Genomic DNA, 25,338 nt, shown 5'->3' with positions numbered 1-25,338 from the left:
ACTCCCTTTAAAGAGTGTGCTCCTAATCTCAGCTCGTTACCTGTATAAAAGACACCTGGGAGCCAGAAATCTTTCTGATTGAGAGGGGGTCAAATACTTATGTCCCTCATTAAAATGCAAATCAATGTATAAAATTTTTTACATGTGTTGTTCTGGATTTTTTTGTTGTTATTCTGTCTCTCACTGTTCAAATAAACCTACCATTAAAATTATAGACTGATCATTTCTTTGTCAGTGGGCAAACGTACAAAATCAGCAGGGGATCAAATACTTTTTTCCCTCACTGTAAAGGCAAGACATGCTTTGATAATGCAACCTATGGATTACAGAACAAAGTAAGGAATTTACATGCGAGACAGGAGTCATGATTTTGAGTTTGTTGGATTGGGACTAGCCTAGGCTCTACATGTGGCTATATAAGGCTACTACATGAGTCTATAAATATATTAATAGACTTGACTTAAGCTACATTATTGCACGCTAAATGTTTCTGATCAGTGATAGATGATCAAACAAATAAATGAGATACCACTTCCACTTGTCCTGACAGAGATAAATTATCCAAATATATAGACAGATTCAGTGAAAAATAATCACATTAAATGATTATCAGAAGAGTCACAGGCTTTTGGTTGGGAGTAGGACAGGCTACTGCCTGCGTGAAGAGCAAGACTTGAATAACATGGTGCCATGTTTCATGAGCGGAAATAAAAGATCCCATACATTTTCCATATGCACAAAAAGCGTGTTTCTCTCAAATTCTGTGCCCAAATTTGTTTACATCCCTGTTACTGAGCATTTCTCCTTTGCCAAGTTAATCCATCCACCTGACAGGTGTGGCATATCAGGAAGCTGATTAAACAGCACAATCATTACACAGGCGCACCTTGTGCTGGGTACAATAAAAAGCCACACCAAAATGTGCAGTTTTGTCACACAATACAATGCCACAAATGTCTCAAGTATTGAGGGAGTGTGCAATTGGCATGCTGACAGCATGAATGTCCAACAGAGACGTTGCATGTTAATTTCTCCACAATAAGCCACGTCCAACGCTGTTTTAGAGAACTTTGCAGTATGTCCAACCAGCCTCACAATCACAGACCACGTGTATGGTGTTGTGTGGGTGAGCAGTTTGCTGATTTCAACGTTGTGACATCAGCAACTTTGTGGTGATGGTGGGGTTATGCTATGGGCAAGCATAAGCTACTTACAACGAACACAATAGCATTTTGTCAATAGACATTTGACAAATGCACGAGATCGAGGCCAATTGTCGTGCCATTTATCCACCGCCATCATCTGCCATCAGCATGATAATGCATGGCCCCATATCGCAAGGATCTGTAAACAATTCCTGGAAGCTTAAAATATCCCAGTTCTTCCATGGCCTGCATACTTACCAGACATGTTACCCATTGATCATATTTAGGATGCACTGGATCGACATGTACGACAGCATGGTGCAGTTCCTGCCAATATCCAGAAACTTCGCACAGCCATTGAAGAGTGGGACAAAATTTCACAGGCCACAATCAACAGCCTGATCAACTCCATGCGAAGGAGGTCTGTTGTGCTGCATGAGGCAAATGGTGGTCATACCAGATACTGACTGGTTTTCTGATCCATGCCCCTACCTTTTTTTTAAGGTATCTATGACCAACCGATGCATATCTGTATTCCCAGTCATGTGAAATCCATAGATTAGGACCTAATTAATTTATTTCAATTGACTGATTTCCTTATATGAACCGTGACTCAGTAAAATTGTTGAAATTCTTTATAGTTTTGTTCAGTAAACTTCTGCTACAGCTTAGTATGAAACGTAGCCGTAATGCTGAGGCGGCATTGGCACGCACTACTCTTGATGGTTGCTAGGCAACGCCAGTTAACCATCCTCCTGCCAGTACTTAACTTTGCAAGGCATTTCACTTCTACCATCTCTTCCCATAGCCCACCACTAAGCATGTGCTGTTTTCTTAACCACAACTGGATGGATCCATAAAGAATTACTGTGGGAATAAATATCACTGAATTTTGAAAATATTGGAATAAAGTAGGCTAATGCAATTGAAGGCATGTATCAAATTGTTGCTTACTTAAACTCCCAAAGTCATCCAACCGTTCTAATACATTTGAAGCAATAGCCTACCCACGTGTGGAAAACCAGATGATAATTTCAGCACCATTTTGATTGGGACAGCGCCATCGCGCTGCTTTAACCTGTTGGGGCTAGGGGGCAGTATTTGCACGGCTGGATAAAAAACGTACCCGATTTAAACTGGTTACTACTCTTGCCCAGAAATGAGAATATGCATATAATTAGTAGATTTGGATAGAAAACACTCAAGTTTCTAAAACTGTTTGTATGGTGTCTGTGAGTATAACTGAACTCATATGGCAGGCCAAAACCTGAGAAGATTCCATACAGGAAGTGCCCTGTCTGACAATTTGATCTCCTTCTGTGGCATCTCTATCAAAACTACAGCATCTCTGCTGTAACGTGACATTTTCTAAGGCTTCCATTGGCTCTCAGAAGGCGCCAGAAAGTGGAATGACGTCTCTGCAGTCTCTGGGTGAAAAACAGCAGGAGTTTTTGTGAGTGGTCAGGCAGGGAACAATGACACTGGAGATGAGCGTTCACGAGACAACTCCATGTTTTTCTTTCAGTCTTTGAATGAATACAACGTCGCCCGGTTGGAATATTATCGCTATTTTACGAGAAAAATAGCATAAAAATTGATTTTAAACAGCGTTTGACATGCTTCGAAGTACGGTAATGGAATATTTTGAAATTGTTTGTCACGAAATGCGCTCGCGCGTCACCCTTCGGATACTGACCTGAACGCACGAACAAAACGCAGCTATTTGAATATAACTACGGATAATTTGGAACCAAAACAACATTTGTTGTTGAAGTAGAAGACCTGGGAGTGCATTCTGACGAAGAACAGCAAAGGTAATCCAATTTTTCTTATAGTAAATCTGAGTTTGGTGAGGACCAAACTTGGTGGGTGTCAAATTAGCTAGCCCTGATGGCCGGGCTATCAACTCAGAATATTGCAAAATGTGCTTTCGCCGAAAAGCTATTTTAAAATCTGACACCGTGATTGCATAAAGGAGTTCTGTATCTATAATTCTTAAAATAATTGTTATGTATTTTGTCAACGTTTATCGTGAGTAATTTAGTAAATTCACCGGAGGTTTGCGGTGGGTATGCTAGTTCTGAACATCACAAGCTAATGTAAAAAACTAGTTTTTGATATAAATATGAACTTGATAGAACAAAACATGCATGTATTGTATAACATTATGTCCTAGGAGTGTCATCTGATGAAGATCATCAAAGGTTAGTGGTGCATTTAGCTGTGGTTTTGGTTTTTGTGACATATATGCTTGCTTTGAAAATGGCTGTGTGATTATTTTTGGCAGGGTACTCTCCTGACATAATGTAATGTTTTGCTTTCGCTGTAAAGCCTTTTTGAAATCGGACAATGTGGTTAGATTAACGAGAGTCTTGTCTTTAAAATGGTCATATGTTTGAGAAATTGAAGTTATAGCATTTATGAGGTATTTGTATTTCGCGCCACACGATTCCACTGGCTGTTGACTAGGTGGGACTTGCCCAGGGAGGTTAACACAAGTGTGGGAACTCGTCTTGATAAATCAATCAATGTCAGATTTTTCTTTTCACCGAATCTCCGTTTGTATATATGTTAGGGCTGTCCCCAACTGAAAAAAATCTTGGTCGACCGAAAGTCGTTTGTTCGTTCGACAACTCGATTGGTCAAAACATGTATTTTTTCCTTGTACAGTGCATTCATAAAGTATTAAGACCACATAACTTTTTCCACATTACAGCCTTATTCTAAAATGTATTAAATTAATTTTCCCCCCAATCAATCTACACACAATATCCCATAATGACAAAGCGAAAACAGGTTTAGAATTATGTCTTCCGTATTTAAATATGTCTTCCGCATTTAACCCAACCCCTCTGAATCAGAGAGGTGCGGGGTGCTGCCTTAAATCGACATCCACGTCTTCGGCGCCCGGGTAACAGTGCATTAACTGCCTTGCTCAGGGTCAGCTCGGGGATTCGATCCAGCATTGGATGGTGCCCACTTGTGTAAATTCAATTGATTGGACATGATTCGGAAAGGCACCCACCTGTGTATATAAGGTCCCACAGTTGACAGTGCATGTCAGAGCAGAAACCAAGCCACGAGGTCGAAGGAATTGTCCGTAGAGCTCCGAGACAGGATTGTGCCAAGGAACAGATCTGGGGAAGGGTACGAAAAAATGTCTGCAGCATTGAAGGTCCCAAGAACACAGGGGCCACCATCATTCTTAAAATGGAAGAAGTTTGGAATCATCAAGACTCCGAGGGCTGGCCACCCGGCCAAACTGGGCCATCGGGGGAGAAGGGCCTTGGTAAGGGAGGTGACCAAGAACCCGATGGTCACTCAGACAGAGCTCCAGAGTTCCTCTGTGGAGAAGGGAGAACCTTCCAGAAGGAGAACCATCTCTGCAGCACTCCGCCAATCAGGCCTTTATGGTAGAGTGGCCAGACGGAAGCCACTCCTCAGTAAAAGGCACAACAACCCGCATGGAGATTGACAAAAGGCATCGATAGGACTCTGACCATGAGAAACAAGATCCTCTGGTCTGATGAAACCAAGATTGAACTCTTTGGCCTGAATGCCAAGCGGCACATCTGGAGGAAACCTGGCCAATACCATCCCTATACGGTGAAGCATGATGTTGGCAGCATCATGCTGTGGGCATGCTTTTCAGCATCAGTGACTGGGAGACTAGTCAGTATTGAGGGAAAGATGAACAGAGCAAAGTACAGAGATCCTTGATGAAAACCTGCTCCAGAGCGCTCAGGACTTCAGACTGTGGCGAAGGTTCACCTTCCAACAGGACAACAACCGTAACTTCTTGGTGACAGGGGGCAGTATTCGGAAATTCAGATGAATAACGTGCCCAAATTAAACTGCCTGCTACTCGGGCCCAGAAGGTAGGATATGCATATTATTATTAGATTTGGATAAAAAACACTGAAGTTTCAAAAACTGTTTGAATGATGTCTGTGACAGAAATCATATGGCATCAGAAATCATATGGCAGGCAAAAACCTGCGAAAAAATCCAACCAGGAAGTGGTTTGTAGTTTTTCAACTGATTGCCTTTCCAAACTACAGTGTCTGTGGGGTCATTTTGCACTTCCTAAGGCTTCCACTAGATGTCAACAGTCTTTAGAACCTTGTTTCATGCTTCTACTGTTACTGGGAAGAGAATAAGAGCTGTTTCAAGCCTGAGACCAACGAGTTGTTTACTGCGCGGTCACGCAGGTGCGCCGTTCCTTCTTTTGCCTCTGTAATGAATACGCTATTGTCCGGTTGGAATATTATCGAAGATTTATGTTAAAAAGACCCTAAGGATTGATTGTAAACATCGTTTGACATGTTTCTACGAACGGTAATGGAACTATTTGACTTTTAGTCTCGGGTTTTGCGCTCACGCATTATGCCTTTGGATTAGTGATCTGAACGCGCGAACAAAACGGAGGTATTTGGACATAAATACGGAGTTTATCGAACAAAACAAAAATGTATTGTGGAAGTGGGAGTCCTGGGAGTGCATTCCGACGAAGATCAGCAAAGGTAAGTGAAGATTTATAATACTATTTCTGAGTTTAGTTGACTCCAGAACTTGGCGGGTAACTGTATAGCTTGCTTTGATGGCTGAGCTATGTACTCAGAATATTGAACAATGTGCTTTCGCCGTAAAGCTATTTTGAAATCTGACACAGCGGTTGCATTAAGGAGAAGTGTATCTATAATTCTTTCAATAACTATTGTAAATTTTATCAACGTTTATGATGAGTATTTTTGTAAATTGATGTGCTCATTCACCGGAAGTTTTGGAGGCAATACATTTTTGGAACATCACGCGCCAATGTAAAATGGGTTTTTTGGATATAGATAATAACTTTATCGAACAAAACATACATGTATTGTGTAACATTGAGTCCTGGGAGTGTCATCTGATGAAGATCATCAAAGGTTAGTGATTAATTTTAGCTGTATTTCTGGTTTTTGTGACGCCTCTCCTTGCTTGGAAAATGGCTGTGTGGTTTTTCTTGTTTAGGCGCTGTCCTAACAATCTAATGTTATGCTTTCGCCGTAAAGCCTTTTTGAAATCGGACAATGTGGTTGGATTAACGAGAAGTGTATCTTTAAAATGGGATATAATAGTTGTATGTTTGAGAAATTTGAATTGTGGGATTTTTGTTGTTTTGAATTTGCCGCCCTGCTATTTCACTGGCTGTTGAATAGTGTGTACCGCGGGTCCCACATGTCCCAGAGAGGTTTTAAGCACTGTGATGGACATTTTTATGTTTGTGCTTTTTTAATAACCAATTTCTGTGTTCATGCAAATTAACACCAGAGAGAAATCCTCACTGTAGTATCTGCAATTTGGCAGTACTTCCAGACCCTTGTTTGAGAACGATCTCTCAGTTTCAAGGTCTCAGCTTATGATAATTAGGAATAATGAAAAAGCTAAATCATGCAATTATTACTTTGTGTGTCAGTATATAAGAGAATTAACGGGACTGCCCCGTTGGAGCTCCTGATCGACATGTATACTGGCTGCACTCGGTTGGTTGGAACCTCTCCAGCGCGGTGATAAACAGAATGATTAATTTAAAGACTGACTTAGAGTGTGTCCCTGTGTAGATTTTCCACAACAATTTGACATCAACGAACAGGACGATTGATTCTGCCTCTGGGGCTTTCCAGTAGGGGTCTGCGAGGAGAAGTGGTGCCGCATTTTATGAAGCGTGAGGGAAATTCCCGTCTGACCAAAAGACGACGAGACCCGCCCAGACCAGACCCTTACTGTGAGCTGCCCAGGAGGAGACATGATTCATGAACAATTGAAGGATGGCAACTGATTTCAGTAAGTCACTTGAAATGAATAAATTAAGTCGAGTAACGCATATAAAGATACCCATAGTCTTATAGAGAGAAGGCTATTCACTAGTCTTTTGATTAGAACGAGGGTGTAACTGTACAACGGAAAGCCCCGCTGACAGCTGTCTGTAGGCATTTTTTGAAGTGTCTACGTGGTCCGCAGCCAATACAAATAGCAAGAGGTTACTCACAAGGAAAGGAAGTATCAAGAGAATGGTTGTAGATTCACACACAGGTACGTACGTACGTATGTATGTTTGTATGTAGCAGTTGAAGTCGGAAGTCTACATACACTTAGGTTGGAGTCGTTTTTCAACCACTCCACACATTTCTTGTTAACAAACTATAGTTTTGGCAAGTCGGTTAGGACATCTACTTTGTACTTGACACAAGTAATTTTTCAAACAATTGTTTACAGACAGATTATTTCACATATAATTCACTGTATCATAGTGGGTCAGATTTACAAACACTAAGTTGACTGTGCCTTTATACAGCTTGGAAAATTTAAAAAAAATGTCATGGCTTTAGAAGCTTCTGATTGGCTAATTGACATAATTTGAGTCAATTGGAGGTCTACCCATGGATGTATTTCAAGGCCTACCTTCAAACTCAGTGCCTCTTTGCTTGACATCATGGGAAAATCTAAAGAAATCAGCCAAGACCTAAGAAAAATTGTAGACCTCCACAAGTCTGGTTCATCCTTGGGAGCAATTTCCAAATGCCTGAAGGAACCACATTCATCTGTACAAACAATAGTACGCAAGTATAAACACCATAGGACCACGCAGCCGTCATACCGCTCAGAAAGGAGATGCATTCTGTCTCCTAGAGATGAATGTACTTTGGTGTGAAAAGTGCAAATCAATCCCGGAACAACAGCAAAGGACCTTGTGAAGATGCTGGAGGAAACAAGTATAAAAGTATCTGTATCCACAGTAAAACGAGTCCTATATCGACATAACATGAAAGGCTGCTCAACAAGGAAGAGGCCACTGCTCCAAAACTGCCATAAAAAAGTCAGACTACGGTTTGCAACTGCACATGGGGATAAAGATTGTACTTTTTGGAGAAATGTCCTCTGGTCTGATGAAACAAAAATAGAACTGTTTGGCCATAATGACCATCGTTATGTTTGGAGGAAACGTAACGAAGAACACCATCCCAAGCCGAAGAACACCATCCCAACCTTGAAGCACGGGGGTGGCAGCATCATGTTGTGGGGGTGCTTTGCTGCAGGAGGGACTGGTGCACTCCACAAAATAGATGGCATTACGAGGAAGGAAAATTATGTAGATAGATTGAAGCAACATCTCAAGACCTCAGTCAGGAAGTTGAAGCTTGGTCGCAAATGGGTCTTCCAAATGGACAATGACCCCAAGCATACTTCCAACATTGTGGCAAAATGGCTTAAGGACAACAAAGTCAAGTTATTGGAGTGGCCATCACAAAGCCCTGACCTCAATCCTATAGAAAATTTGTGGGCAGAACTGAAAAAGCATGTGCGAGCAAGGAGGCCTACAAACCTGACTCAGTTACACCAGCTCTGTCAGGAGGAAGGGGGCAAAATTCACCCAACTTATTATGGGAAGCTTGTGGAAGGCTACCCAAAACGTTTGACCCAAGTTAAACAATTTAAAGGCAATGCTACCAAATACTAATTGAGTGTATGTACACTTCTGACCCACTGGGAATGTGATGAAAGAAATAAAAGCTGAAATAAATCATACTCTACTATTATTCTGACATTTCACATTCTTAAAATAAAGTGGTGATCCTAACTGACCTAAGACAGGGAATTTTTACTAGGATTAAATGTCAGGAATTGTGAAAAACTGAGTTTCAATGTATTTGGCAAAAGGTGTATGTAAACTTCCGACTTAAACTGTAAGTCTTACTCTTAGACTAGCCTATGCCTATAGATCCATGGTTAGGTTGATTGTTCATGTGCTGCAGTTCCCAGGTTACGAGTTTAAACTGAGTTTAAATGTATTTGGCTAAGGTGTATGTAACCTTCCGAATTCAACTGTATATAGTACCAGTAAAAAGTTTGGACAAACCTACTCATTCAAGGGTTTTTATTAAATTTGACTATTTTCTAGATTGTAGAATATTAGTGAAGACATCTAAACTATGAAAAAACACACATGGAATAATGTAGTAACCAAAATAGTAGACACCCTTTGCCTTGATGACAGCTTTGCACACTCTTGGCATTCTCTCAACCTGCTTCATGAGGTAGTCACCTGGATTGCATTTCAAGTAACAGGTGTGCCTAGTTAAAAGTTCATTTATGGATCCTTTTTTCCTTCTTAATGCGTTTGAGCCAATCTGTTATGTTGTGACAAGGTAGGGTAGGTATACAGAAAATAGCTCAATTTGGTAAAAGACCAAGTCCATATCACAGGAAAGGAAGACCCAGAGTTACCTCTGCTGCAGAGGATAAGTTCATTAGAGTTAACTGCATCTCAGATTGCAGCCCAAATAAATGCTTCACAGAGTTCAAGTAACAGACACATCTCAACTGTTCAGAGTAGACTGTGTGAATCACGCCTTCATGGTAGAATTTCTGCAAAGAAACCACTACTAAAGGACACCAATAATAAGAAGAGACTTGGTTGGGCCAACTGATTGGCTCAAACGCATTAAGGAAAGAAATACCACAAATTAACTTTTAAAGGCACACTTGTTAATTGAAATGCATTCCAGGTGACTGTCTCATGAAGCTGGTTGGTCTTTTTTTTTTATAACAAGCAAAATACCATAAATACTATGTGAAAGATTTAGACTACAGAATCCATCGGTAAGAGAGCTATTCATTTGGCTCCCTAATTTGCATAGGTTACTGGTAGGCCAAAGCCTTTTGGTGATTATCTGCAGATCAATTCTGAAAACATTTGATGAAGAGAGGTCTAAGGCACTGCATCTCAGTGCTTGAGGTGTCACTACAGACACCCTGGTTTAATTCCAGCCTTCTATCACAACCGGCCGTGATTGGGAGTCCCATAGGGCAACGCACAATTGGTCCAGCGTTGTCTGGGTTTGGCCGACGTAGGCTGTCATTGTAAATAAGAATTTGTTGTTATTAACTGACTTTCCTAGTAAAATAAAGATTAAATAAATAAAAAAACAAAAAATCATCACTGCAGGAACAATAGGTATACGGAGAGCCTTATTCTGGTCCAAATTTTTGAAAATTTGTGCCCTCACAGAATCCAGGCATAAAAACAGAACTCAAGAATATTAAAAAATATATTGACCTTAGTAGGGAATCTACTATACGCATTGAAAATGTATTAAATAAGCCTAAGTTTATCATAAGACATTAACAGAATGCATCACTGATTCATATTTCCTGCAACTTTCTGAAAAAGGAATAACCTCTTACATCTAGATGTTCCGCTAGCGGAACGCCTCGCCAATATCCAATGATAGAGCGTGGCGCGAATTACAAACACCTCAAAAATCCCCAAACTTCAATTTTTCAAACATATGACTATTTTACACCATTTTAAAAGACAAGACTCTCCTTTATCTAACCACATTGTCCGATTTCAAAAAGGCTTTACAACGAAAGCAAAACATTAGATTATATCACGAGAGTACCTAGCCAGAAATAATCACACACCCATTTTTCAAGCTAGCAAAAACCAAAACCACAGCTAAATGCAGCACTAACCTGACACTCCTAGGACATTATGTTATACAATACATGCATGTTTTGTTCAATCAAGTTCATATTTATATCAAAAACCAGCTTTTTACATTAGCATGTGACAAAAAGAACTAGCATACCCACCCGAAAACTTCCGGTGAATTTACTAAATTACTCACGATAAACGTTCACAAAAAACAAAACAATTATTTTAAGAATTATAGATACAGAACTCCTTTATGCAATCGCGGTGTCCGATTTTAAAATAGCTTTTCGGTGAAAGCACATTTTGCAATATTCTGAGTAGATAGCCCGGCCATCATGGCTAGCTATTTTGACACCCACCAAGTTTGGCACTCACCAAACTCAGATTTACTATAAGAAAAATTGGATTACCTTTGCTGTTCTTCGTCAGAATGCACTCTCAGGACTTCTACTTCAACACCCAATGTTGTTTTGGTTCCAAATAATCCATAGTTATATCCAAATAGCTGCGTTTTGTTCTTGCATTCAAGACACTATCCGAAGGGTGACGCGCCGGCGCTTATCGTGACAAAACATTTCAAAATATTCCATTACCGTACTTCGAAGCATGTCAAACGCTGTTTAAAATCAATTTTTATGCGATTTTTCTCGTAAAATAGCCATAATATTCCGACCGGGAGACCTTGTTTTCGTTCAAACACTGAAAATAGAAAATGGAGTCTTCACATGCACGCGCGCACCAGTGTCATTGTTCTCAGGACGACCACTTTCCAAAACCCCTACTGTTTTTCGCCCAGGGACTGCAGAGATCTCATTCCCCGTTCTGGCGCCTTCTGAGAGCCTATGGGAGCCTTAGAAAATGTCACGTTACAGCAGAGATCCACTATTTTCGATAAAGAGGCTATAGAAGGACAAGAAATGGTCAGACAGGGCACTTCCCATATAGAATCTTCTCAGGTTTTGGCCTGCCATATGAGTTATGTTATACTCACAGACACCATTCAAACAGTTTTAGAAACTTTAGGGTGTTTTCTATCCAAATCAAATAATTGTATGCATATTCTAGTTTCTGGGCAGGAGTAATAACCAGATTAAATCGAGTATGTTTTTTATCCGGCCGTGAAAATACTGCCCCCTATCCTAAACAGGATAAGAATGCCCATCTGTGTGTGTGCGTTGTGCACATCTACCAATTTGTGTAGCTGTTAGCGATGATGCTAATGAAAACAGTCTTCTTGTAGATGGAAAGGCTTTCTTTCCGAAAAACCTTTTCAACTAAATGTTAACTACAAAGTAAACTATGCTTACCTGGCAAAATGATAATTATTTTCAATCCAGTAGGTATTTGTTTTGTAAACTCTACCATTGCGTGTGCTACAAAATCAGCCCCAACAGCCTCTTGCTAGGTGTGCACTTGAATTAAAAGGCCAACTACACCCAAAAATCCAAATTTCTCAAATTTTTCTCAGACCTTAAAAGTGGTCTTCTGATGTGGTTTAAGCATTGTTGTGAATTCAGAACATCCAATTTTGTTGTTTTTCTATAAAAAAGTGATTGAGATCGAAAACCTGAAAAAGAAACCTTTAATTTATTTCTCAAAACAATGTGGGTTATTTACTCAATGTTTCTGTTTTAATAAAATACATAATTTGAAGAACAAACATTGTGGCAACTCATATCTTGCCGTAGAGCAGTAAACTAAACCCTAACATCGCTGAGCCTCTCAAGTGTCTTTCCTGTAGTTTTTTGTCTTGAGAACCTGGTGGTGCGCACACTAAAAAACGTGGCACAGACAGGGGGTCACACGTTACAATATTCTTCCCTTTGTGAGATTTCTACATACCCCGTTGTCTCGTGAAAACAATGTGATTAGATTGTTAACATAGCTAAAACAAGCTTGACTCAAAGCAGCGTCAAATGTTTCCAGTCAGAAATATTTTGCCAATACATTTTTAATTAAATAACATTACAGCTCTGAAGTTCACAAGCAACGAGACACTTTGGCTTTGGTTAAAGGCAAGTAGGCTACAAACACATACTAGTAGTAGTCATCGCCCCTGCTCAAGTATCTACACATTCTGGGTGATGAGATACAACGTTATCACCTCACTGGCTTCTTCTCTGGCGAGCTCTCATTGGCTATTGCTGATCACCGTTCTCAAAACTTGTTGCACATCTCAAACTACGGGACGTCTGGGATAATTCATAGACGGGATCAGTAGCTCTCAGATTGTCTCTCTGACCTGCTCACATTAAATGAGAGTAGATAAGACCGCACGACCCGAGTAGAGGAATTTTGTCTCGGATCTCATAAACTTGTCTGGGACAGCTAAATCGGGGCCAAAATCTTGCAGTGTACACCCGGCTTTGCAGTTAGTTTACCATGTAAACACTCACAACTGGCCATCATATTCAACCTCATGGGGACTTCATGGTAGATGAAACAAGATATCAGACAAAAGATAAGACATGTTGCTGAACTCTACCTGCTCTTGCCCTTCTGGAGAGGAGGCGGCACTCTAGGGGATCTGCCAGCAGCTCTGGACTTGAGTAAAGCCCCAGTGAAGCGCTCCCTGATGGGGGTACAGTAGACCCTCTGGACCACCACCTCCACATCCTGCCCCACTGACCCAGCCTGGCCCAGGCCCTCGATGGCCTCTAGGAGGGAGTGACACCCTCCGCTGCTGGCTGCACCTGGGCCTCCCTGGCTGCATAAAGACTGGAGGGCAGAGATTTGAATAGAGGGGAAAAAACACACTTATTGGACCTGGACATCATATTGTACCTGGACAAACATGGGGGAATATTTGTGTTACTCAATTAAGATTTGAGACACTGACAACATAGCAGGTTAACCCACACTGTACTTTACCCCACTGGTACGGATTGTGACTGTGCAGACCACCAAAATAATACGGCAAATCAAACCTGGGTTAACATCAATAGAACATAACTTTATTGTCCATTCTAGGTGGAATGTCTGCCAGTAAATATAGTGAAACCCAACCCACCTGTTTGACTGTGCCATTTCCCTCTGGTGAAGTCTTTTTGATCTCAAGCTGGCCAAATGACCTGGTTAGAGAGTATGGGCTGCATCTCTCTACTGGGACCAGGGCTCTGGGGAGGGACATGCTGGTTTGTTTGGTGTCAGAGTAGACCTTCTGGCTGAAGTGTGTGTTGAGAATAATGGTATTATGTTGGCCCTCAATCATGAGACTTTGCCTGTAGAGGGAAAAAAAGGGTTAATTTTGAAATATAGAGTAGAAGTTGTGTTGTACCAAATCTCGTTTAGTAAATTGACAGAAAACTATAGATGGTATTTGACTCGGTCATCTGTCACACACACAACATTCAGGTTAAAAGGAGTGGAAAGATTGAGTAAACTAAACATATAGATTTAGGGGGGCTCTGTTCTTGCATAAGACTGCAGCGGCAGGAAGGCTGAAGAAGACGTATGATGAATGTCAAATGTAGATCGATTGATAAGCAGGCATCCGCCTCCACCTCCATCGGTCTCCTCACTCTCTAAACACCCTACCCCCAGGCACGTAGCAGATTCAGGTGGGTTAGCCTGCCCCCATGCTCCATGGAAAAATACAATTGAACTGATAAGTTTGGAATCTTTCGCTGTAAAGAAAGCTGCATTTTTCTTTTCCACAACAGTGAATTCAGACAGGCTGTTCAGGATACTGTGGAAAAGCAGCAAGCCTGACCAAACATGCTTCACAGTACGCTCCAAATCCCTCAGAGAAAGTGGAGCTCTGTTTTTTATGTGGTTAACACTTTCTTTCTTCCTGTTATTTTTCATAAACACCCTCAATTCAAATTCAGAATAGCAGCCTACGTACATTTCAGTTGGGGCTTAATAAAACTAGAAAGGAAATGTGTGCATTGCATGTCATTTGATGATCCTTTGCATGTAAAGAGGCTGATCAATGTCTATTTTTTGTTTCCCTTTTATATCAAGATCACACTCACATTAATCAAGTAGTTAGAGAAAAATTCTTGAAAAAAAATAGGTTATATCAACAGTCAAGCATTTCAGCTTGTTAAGAATATTCACTTCACGCCCATCTGAACAATAATTTACCAGACAATGTCCATCCTTTGAAAACAATCCATCCAATTCAGATCGCATTATTTCTCTAAGTGTTTATTATGTGGATGATACAAAGGTCTGACTCAATAATTATTTTTGATGTGACATAGGTAATAATATGGCTTATAGTTGACTCAGGGTCAACCGCAGTCTCTGTGGCTTCAGCTTACATGTCCCAGCCTGCCTCTGACTGGTGATATGATGGAGGAGCCAGGGTAATAAAATCACACTTCATACAATGTAGACTACAGTTGCTTTCTATATAACAAATTTGATATTTGAGGTAATTTGAGTCAACTTTAAAAAAGATGTTACCTAATATTCAGTAGGTGTACATTTCTGGTAGTGTCAATCATCAGGAAATTATAAATAATAGCTTGTTTTAAATGTTGTCCAGAAGTGAACAAGTGCACACACTCTAGTTCCACACGTTCAATGTGTTAGTTATCATTTAGCCTAAGACTTCTCAATGTTAATAAAGCCTCTTAATATAAATAGGGTGCTTCAGCACACTCAATTAGTGTCAGTATCAAGGTTTTGAAAAACCTGTTTTTCAGTGTCAGGGCTATCCTAAAGGAGCAACAGGAAGTGTGACCCTGCACAGTGCAGGTGACTGTTGGGAACTAGTACACGTTCACTACGTGTCATCAGACAGGTAGTTAGGTTAAGGAGCGGCTGCTGTCGTCAGAGACCGAGTCAGTGAGGTGAATAATGTCTGCAGGTATTTGCGCTCTGCTGCTGGCTGTCTGTGCTCTCTGCCCACTCACAAGGAGTGGGCGGCGGAAGGAGGGTGGGGCCAGCCTACTCAGTGAAGGATTATGGGGGAAGGAACAATTCACGTGTCACACAGGAAGCTGATAGACAAAATATAAATTTTACCAGCATAGCTAATTTTATGAATTCCTGGGGTTTTCCCCTTTTGGCTGTTCTTTTTGGCTACTGTTATAGCCTCGCTACTGTTATTTTCACTGTCTTTTTTACTGTTGTTTTTATTTCTTTACTCACCTATTGTTCACCTAATACCTTTTTTGCACTGTTGGTTAGAGCCTGTAAGTAAGCATTTCACTGTAAGGTCTACACCTGTTGTATTCGGCGCACGTGACAAATAAACTTTGATTTGAAATGTATGAGAATGAATGGCTACGAAGTTCAGCAATAGGCAAATAAGCTAGATTAATAGTTGGTCTATATCTCATTACCAAAATATGAAATTGGGTATAAAGAGCAGATTCTGTGGGCTCTACACTGAAAAAGAATATATATAAATGCAACATTCAACAATTTAAATGAGTTACAGTTCATATAAGGAAATATATGAACTGTATATAAGGTTTCACGTGACTGGGCAGGTGCGCAGCCATAGGTCCACCCACTTGGGAGCCAGGCCCAGCCAATTAGAATGAGTTTTCCCCACAAAAGTGCTTTATTACAGACAGAAATACTCCTTAGTTTCATCAGCTGTTCCGGGTGACTGGTCTCAGACGATCCTGCAGGTGAAGAAGACGGATGTGGAGGTCCTGGGCTTGTGTGGTTACACATGGTCTGCGGTTGTGAGGTCGGTTAGAGATACTGCCAAATTCTCTACGACAATGGAGGCTGCTTATTGTAGAGAAATGAACATTCAATTCTCTGGCAATAGCTCTGGTGGACATTACTGCAATCAGCATGCCAATTGCACACTCCCTCAAAACTTGAGACATCTGTGGCATTGCACATTTTAGAGTGGCCTTTTATTGTCCACAGCACAAGGTGCCCCTATGTAATGATCATGCTGTTTAATCAGCGTCTTGATATGCCACACCTGTTAGGTGGATGGATTATCTTGGCAAATGAGAAATGCTCACTAACAGGGATGTAAATACATTTGTGGCCAAAATTTGAGAGAAATACGCTTTTTGTGCATATGGAACATTTCTGAGAATTTTTATTTCAGAAAAAAAAAATACGGGACCAACACTTTACATGTTGCATTTATATTTTTTTTCAGTATAAATTATTTTGCTTTCAATAAGTCAGTGGGAGACTACTCTTCTCCACTGCTGGTGAAAAACAACACAGAGAAAAGAGAACTGCTATGATATTGCTAAACCACTGATACACTACACTGTGTGTGTGCGCAATAAGAGCCGCATGTGTTTTCAATCCTGTCCTCTTGACTTCTTCCACTCTGTTCCCAAATGCTCCAGAAAAAAAGCCCAGTGTTTTTTCCCGGGCCGGCTTGCTGGAAATGACCTAACTACTCCACTGCCAGGAAGAGGAATCCGAAGCAGCATTCCCTGGAGCAGCTTTTGACGTCAGAGCACCGAGTAGGCCCTTGGACTTCCGCCAGGCCAGCTCAGAGCCTGGATATTCCAGAGCTGCATGCTGGACTCCCAAACTAAACCCCCAACAGCTGGAACCATCCTCTGCCTTGCTCCTGCTCCCAAACAACTTCACACACCCCAACTACTCTAACTGTGTATACACACTACAGCATTGCATAAGTTCCCGTAACGCATGATAACACATTTTGAAACAGAAAGTACAGGTAGGCCTATTTAAGAAAATATAATTGAGATTTACATTTAACATTTTAGTCATTTAGCAAACGCTCTTATCCAGAGTGAATTAGTGTATTCATCTTAAAAGGATAGTTCACCCAAATTAACATTACAAAATGACATTGGTTTCCTTATCCTGTAAGCAGTCAATGTACAAGGTATGACAGCAATGTTTGGTTTAGTTTCCCTGGCACTGTTTTCACATGCAAATGTTTTAGCATTCAAGTCATGTGACTGTTACTAGCACTTTTCACACATATTCAAATAATCTACAGTGCATTCAGAAAGTATTCAGACCCCTTGACTATTTCCACATTTTGTTACATTACAGCCTTTTTCTAAAATGTGTTTTTTTTTCATCATCAATCTACACACAATACCCCATAATAACAAAGCAAAAATGGTAGACATTTTTAAACATTAAAAACACAGTGGTCTAAGGCACTGCATCGCAGTGCTAGCTGTGCCACTAGATATTCTGGTTTGAGTCCAGGCTCTGATGCAGTCGGCCGCAACAAGGAGACCCATGGGGCGGCGCACAATTTGCCCAGCGTCGTCCGGGTTAGGGGAGGGTTTGGCCGGCATGGATGTTCCTGTCCCATCGCATACTAGTGACTCCTGTGGTGGGCCAGGCGCAATGCACGCTGACACGGTCGCCAGGTGTACGGTGTTTCCTCCGACACATTGGTGCGGCTGGCTTCCAGGTGAAGCGGGCGTTGTGTCAAGAAGCAGTGCGGCTTGGCTGGGTTGTGTTTCGGAGGACGCACGGCTCTCGACCTTCGCCTCTCCCGTGTCCGTACGGAAGTTGCAGCGATGGGACAAGACTGTAACTACCAATTGGATACCATGGAATTGGGGAGAATTCTTTTATTTTTGTATAAAAACTGAAATATATCATTTACATAAGTATTCAGACCCTTTACTCAGTACTTTGTTAGGAGCGATTACAGCATTGAGTCTTCTTGGGGATGTTACAAGCTTGGCACACCTGTATTTGGGGAGTTTCTCCCATTCTTCTCCGCAGATCCTCTCAAGGTACATTTGCAAACATTTCTAAAAACCTGTTTTCGCTTTGTCATTATGGGGTACTGTGTGTAGATGGATGAGGGAAATGTTTTATTTAATCCATTTCAGAACAAGGCTGTAACGCAATGTGGAAAAAGAGAAGGGGTCTGAATACTTTCCAAATGCACTGTTTAAGTGACTTTGTTGAGCTTCACAATCAATTTTAGATACTTTGGATGATTTGGACATGGTGTGTGAAAAATGCTATTATTGGTCCCATGACTTCAATGGGATTTGTGCCACAAATGCTAAAACTGTAGCATGTGGAAACAGTGCCAGGGAAACTAAACCAAAGCATGAATTGCTGTCATACCTTGTCAATAAACTGCTTACAGTGAGTACTTTTACACAATAATGCGAATATTGCGGATAGTCAGATTAATATAATAATTTTATTAAAACGTTTACATGCTTTGCAAGAAGAACGATTTCCCTGTTTACATGGACACATCTGAAATCAGGCTACCCGATGGCACTCTGATAAATGCAGAAAATCAAAATAAGCGTTATACCACAGCAACCGTGATATATTTGGGAAGCATATTTGATTCGGAGTTGGGACATATAAAGTTTGTATGTAAAAACGACTTCTAAGACGCATACATTCAGTAGTTCTGAACTCTTCACTTACGCTAAAGAGGGAGGCTAGCTCGGCTAGTGCTAGCACAGGCACAGATGAAATACACTGGAACGCCTTTTATTGCTCAGAAAAATCAGGTGTTTTAAAACGCCATATGGTTACTTTGATTTTGACCTCACGCCAATTATGATCAGTATAACTTTGTAATTTGGGTAACTATCCCTCTAAGATAGCTAGGTCAGACAACCACATATCACAGTCGAAGTACATTCTCCCTGAAAGTAATTACCAGCAAAGTCAGTGATAGTAGGAAAAGACAAGTGCAGGAAACTTAATGACTATAGTTTTGCTGCATGAGGAAGATGTGTAAATAACATAATGACTTGGGCATTTCCCCTTTCAATATTAAATTGATTACTTGACACCATAACTTTGCATTATTAACTATCGCAGACTAATGCTCTCTCACCATGGTGGGTATATATGGATGAGGTCTCGAGGCGCAGGCATGAGCTGAGCAGTCGTCTCCTTACTGAACAGTACCAGGACCCGAGCTCTGTTTGTGGTGGAGAGAAGAGAGGTGTGGTCTGTAGCAGAGGGATTGTGCTGTTCAGGTCTTGTCATAGTGGTGGTGGTGTTGGATGGAGGCCTGTGGTGGCCTGTAGCAGGGGGGTGGTGTTGCTCACACAGGGCCAGCTGCATGCAGCTCTCCTCCTGGACTGACAGGACCTCCAGCACCAGCACCCCAGGCTTATCGACTGGAGGAGAGACAAGAACAACACAGATGGTGTGTGATGCGAGTGTCTATGTGGGTCACTCGCCTCACAGGGTTGGGGTCAATTCAGTTTTCAATTAAGGAAGTTAAATAGAAATTCACTTCCTGGATCTGAAAAAAGTATTCAGAACAGTTTCACTCAGTGTCACTCATAATGTAATATCTCTTATGACAGTGATTATGTGAATTAATAAAGTAGGCTATAACTATTATACTGTTATGAAATGCAGAAACTGGAAAGCTCATACATTCAATGACGTTCTTGCAAATGCTATTGGGTCAATCTTGTGTGCCTGCCGCATCCAGCAAGCTGAGAGTGGCTCTAAAGAACAAAACATGCCCAACGTCCCAATTCAAACAAACCTGCCATAGACAAATAAGCAGAGTGTGACTTAGCTCAATGTAATGTGTGTGTGTAACACTGACCATCTATCATGCCGTTTGTGATGTGAATCGAGACCATATCAGTGCACTCCATTTCAATGCAAGACAAAGCAGCTCTACGTTGGAGTATGTGACTATCACTGATGTTTGCCTGAGGGGATTGTCAACAGGAGAGTAAATCAAAGTCAGCACTAAGTGGAAGGAATTGTTAGAACATGTATCATATCCAGAGACATGTTCCTCCATTTGGCACACAAGACATACTAGACTGAACAAAAATATAAACGCAACACGCAACAATTTCAACGATATACAGTTCATATAAGGAAATCAGTCAACTGAAATAAATTCATTAGTCCCTAATCTATGGATTTTACATTACTGGGCAGGGGTGCAGCCATGGGTGGGCCTGGGAGCCAGGGGGAGCCAGGTCCCAGCCAATCAGAATTCGTTTTTACCCACAAAGGGGCTTTATTACAGACAGAAATACTCCCCCCACACTTCTCCAGCATGCCAGCGGCCATTGAAGGTGAGCATTTGCCCACTGAAGTCAGTTACAACGCCAAACTGTAGTCAGGTTAAGACCCTGGTGAGGACGACGAGCACGCAGGTAAGCTTCCCTGAGATGGTTTCTAACAGTTTGTGCATAAAATCTTAGTCGAGGTAACCCCCAGTTTCAACAGATGTCCGGGTGGGCTGGTCTCAGACGATCCTGCAGGTGAAGAAGCCGGATGTGGAGGTCCTGGGCTAGTGTGGTTACCTGTGGTCTGCGGTTGTGAAGCCGGTTGGAAATACTGCCAAATTCTCTAAAGCGAAGTTGGAGGTGGCTTATGGTAGAGAAAGGAACATTGAAGTATCTGGCAACAGCTCTGGAACATTCCTGCAGTCAGCATGCCAAATGCACACTCCCACAAAAACTTGACATCTGTGGCATTGTGTTCTGACAAAACGGTGGCATTTTACTGTCCCCAGCACAAGGTGCACCTGTGTAATGATCCTGCTGTTTAATCAGTTTCTTGATATGCCACACCTGTGAGATTGATGGATCATCTTGGCAAAGGAGAAATGCTTACTAACAGGACTGTAAACAGGACTGTGAGAAATAAGCTTTTTGTATGCAACATTCCTGGGATCTTTTATTTCAGCTCATGAAACATGACTTTACGTGTTGCGTTTATATTTGTGTTCAGTATATAACAATGATAGTGAACCCTTTATTAGTGGGCAGGTGAATACAGGAAAGACTGAATGGAGTCCTCTTTCTGACCTGCAATAAACTAATCAATCTAAAATCGAATAGTGTGTGAAGAAATAACATCTATGACTGACGCACACACACTTGTGCCAAACACACAGCTTATTCTCGTGAGGATGAACATGTTTGTTATAGCTGGTGCTGAGCGATTCTTGTTTTTTGAGGTTGGTTTAGTTTCATTTAAATGATAATTTTTTTTTTTTTTATAAAAATAAAAAAAACATGAAATGCTCTTTGCATTATGTGGGTTGACTGCTGTAACACAGAATAAAACTACTAATAAAAGTCCCATGATAGTAATGACTGCTCATCGCTTTGATTTATTTGATGACTTTATTTCATTCCAAGTCATCATCTCATTTCTATAGAGCTGCTGTCAGACAAAATCAATCTTACTAGTTCTAAGTAAGATTGAGTAAATAAGGCATACTTTGATAATTGGTATTCAGCAGTCATTAATCACATTCGTCTCTTATGTATCAGGCAAAACAAAAACACAGATCGGATAAGTAGGCGGGCAACGGATTATGATCATTGTAGTTAATTAACATGTTTTCTGCTCTAAACTATGTTGAATATTGGCCGGTTGGAAACTACGAGTCCCTACTAAATCACAGTTTGTGCTTCATCTAAAGAAACTGCGTAATGAGCACACTATATATATATAATATATATATATATATATAATATATATAATATATATATATACACACATATACACACACACATATACACACATATACACACACACACACACACACACACACACACACACACACACACACACACACACACACACACACACACACACACACACACACACACACACACACACACACACACACACACACATACATACCAATGTTCTGTGTGCTATACTGCATACCTGTGTTGGCACTTTTGTTTGTTGACTTTCTCACCTTGATTTACGAGCACCTGCACTTAAACAATAACATATATATATATATATATATATAGTTGTGTTGTAATAACTGCCGATGTTATTGTTTAAGTGCAGGTGCTCGTAAATCAAGGTGAGAAAGTCAACAAACAAAAGTGCCAACACAGGTATGCAGTATAGCACACAGAACATTGTTATGATCCAGGACGAGGGCCAAATACTCACACTAGATGTCACATGATTCTAAAAATGAGGCCAAGTTAGAGCAAATGTCTTCTCCTTAACATTCTATCTTCTACAAGTTCTTCTCGCACTCTGATGAAAGACAATCAAGCCATCTAACTGACCTACTGCCTGAACGGGAGTTCGAAAAGGTAGACGTTTTTTTGGTTGTTTTTTTTCCACGATCAACTGTCACATTAAAATAGTGGTTTAACCTAATTATCTAGGAGCCAATGACAATGAGGGTAGACTCGTGCTTTGGTAGCACCATGGAAAGAAAACATAAGTCAGTAAGCAGAGTGCTTCCTGTCACCTACATACTGGCCCCGACCAAACAAATTCACTGCTGTCACAATTATCAACGAGCAACCAGCATTTCCTCCACACGCTCGAGCTCCAGTCTTCACGTGACCACAGATCTGAGCAGAAAAATCACACCTGCCTGAGAGATTGACTTCTGTCTCAGAGAACGCATCAAATCAAAGTTAATGTTGAACCATTAACGGGGAACACTTAGCGTACGTAGGAATGTGTGGTAACGATGATTGGGGATCCTTTCATTAGCCCTTCTGGGTTTCTATATTCACAGAGCACATGGTTACTTATGCATGTCTGTTGTAGTTTCTCAGTCAAATAAAAAACTCTGTAGCCTAATACCTGTGCCTATAGTGTAGTGATGAGAGAAAAAAATCAATACAGTAACAAATCAGGATATTATTTTTGACAATATATCGTATCGTTTTGACCATCGCATTACTATTTTTGCGCTAGTTAGTTGTATATATACCAAAAGTCCAGTATTTTTCCTTCATAGCTTCTTCTCCATCTTCTTTTTAAATACAGAGACAATTTTGTTTTTCGATCAAAACTAGTTCTCATGGCTCTCTCTTGTCCCTCTGCAGCAGACATATGGTGAGCAATATGTTTGGAACATCGAATCGCAAGAAAATTCGCAGTGTCGAATCGGAATACATATAGGATCGTGAGAATCGTAATACATATCGTACCAGCACCAAAGTATCGTGGTAATATCACATCTAATATCACATCTATCGTATCGTGAGGTCCCTGGCAATTGCCAGCCCTACTACAGGGGTGTCAAACACGGACTTGTGTGTTTGTTTGTTGTCTGTATTACCTGTGGCTGTAGTATTAGTGTGAGAGATGGACTGGTGCCTCCAGAAGCTGATGGCTGATCTCTGTCTGCACTGGAGTCGGTTCAGTCGCTCCGCCATGCCGCCACTGCAGGAAACACACACAACGTCAATATCCTCAAGAATACTGTATAAATAGCGCTCGATACAGTCTAAGCTACTTTAAATCGATTTATAAGAAGTGAACATTATTCTGTGCTGTGCATCCAACTGTGCAGTGCACCCAAGCCATAGACTGCTACCGTCAGGCAAATGGTACATCTCAGACCAACAGCCTCAGACAGCTTCTACCCCCAAGCCATAAGACTGCTAATTAGCCAGACTGCTAAATAGTCAATTAAATGTTACCCAAACTACCTGTACTGACTATCTTCCACTGAAATTTTGCACACTCGCTGAACAAAAACATAAAAACGCAACATGCAACAATTTCAACGATTTTACAGTTCATATAAGGAAATCAGTCAATTGGGAAAAATTAGGCCCTAGTCTATGGATTTCACATGACTGGGCAAGAGCGCAGACAATCAGAATTCGTTTTTCCCCCGCAAAAAGGCATTATTACAGACAGAAATACTCAGTATCATCAACTGTCCAGGTGGCTGGTATGAGACAGTCCCGTAGGTGAAGAAGCCGGATGTGGAAGTCCTGGGCTGGAGTGGTTACACGTGGTCTGCAGTTGAACGTACTGCCAAATTCTCAAGGTCGGTTGAACGTACTGCCAAATTCTCTAAAATCATGTTGGAGCGGCTTATGGTAGAGTTATTTGCATTCAAATCTCTGGCAACATTTCTGCAGTCAGCATGCCAATTGCACGCTCCCTTGAGACATCTGTGGCATTGTGTTGTGACAAAACTGCACATTTTAGAGTCCCCAGCACAAGGTGCACCTGTGTAATGACTATGCTGTTTAAATCAGCTTCTTGATATGCCACACCTGGCAGATGGATGGATTACCATGGCAAAGGAGAAATGATCAATAAACAGGTATGTAAAAAAAGTCATCCACAATGAGAGAAAACATTTGTGCTTATGGAACATTACTGGGATCTTTTATTTCAGCTCATGAAACATGAGGCTAACACTTTACATGTAGCATCCATATTTTTGTTCAGTATACAGTGCATTTGGGAAGTTTTCAGACCCCTTGACTTTTTCCACATTTTGTTAAGTTACAGGCTTATTCTAAAACAGGTAAAATTATTTTTGGGAATAAAAAATAAAACAGAAACACCTTATTTACATAAGTATTCATACCCTTTGCTATAAGACTTGAAATTGAGCTCAGGTGGATCCCGGTTTCATTCATCATCCTTGAGATGTTTCTACAACTTGATTTGAGTCCACCCGTCGTAAATTCAATTGATTGGATATGATTTGGAAAGGCACACACCTATCAATTTAAAGCTCCCACAGTTGACAGTGCATGTCAGAGCAAAAACTAAGCCATGAGGTCGAAGGAATTGTCCGTAGAGCTACGAGACAGGATTGTGTCAAGGCACAAATCTGGGGAAGGTTACCTAAACATTTCTATAGCATTGAAGGTCCCCAAGAACACAGTGGCCTCCATTGTTCTTAAATGGAAGAAGTTTGAAATCAACAAGATTCTTCCTCGAGTTGGCCGCCCAGCCAAACTGAGCAATCGGGGGAGAAGGGCCTTGGTCAGGGAGGTGACCAATAACCGATGGTCATTCTGACAGAGCTCCTCTGCGGAGATGGGAGAACCTTCAGAAGGACAACCA

General features: G+C 41.0%; 1 protein-coding gene across 1 annotated transcript in view; it reads right to left on the bottom strand.

The window, feature by feature from the left end:
• The window catches only part of spidr (scaffold protein involved in DNA repair), an 82,009-nt gene that overhangs the window by 27,848 nt on the left and 28,823 nt on the right, over window positions 1-25,338 (bottom strand). Inside the window, exons 7-10 of the mRNA XM_014191130.3 lie at window positions 23,582-23,685; window positions 19,376-19,664; window positions 13,634-13,844; window positions 13,109-13,341 (exon numbers count right to left, since the gene is read on the bottom strand). Of these exons, the coding sequence (XP_014046605.3) occupies window positions 13,109-13,341; window positions 13,634-13,844; window positions 19,376-19,664; window positions 23,582-23,685 (837 nt within the window). The remainder of the gene's footprint in view (window positions 1-13,108; window positions 13,342-13,633; window positions 13,845-19,375; window positions 19,665-23,581; window positions 23,686-25,338) is intronic.

Source organism: Salmo salar, chromosome 03 (genome assembly GCF_965601325.2).
Source record: "Salmo salar chromosome 03, fSalSal1, whole genome shotgun sequence".
In the NCBI taxonomy this organism is placed as follows: domain Eukaryota; kingdom Metazoa; phylum Chordata; class Actinopteri; order Salmoniformes; family Salmonidae; genus Salmo; species Salmo salar.
The sequence above is the reverse complement of the archived record's forward strand: the minus strand, read 5'-3'. Positions and strand labels throughout refer to the sequence as shown.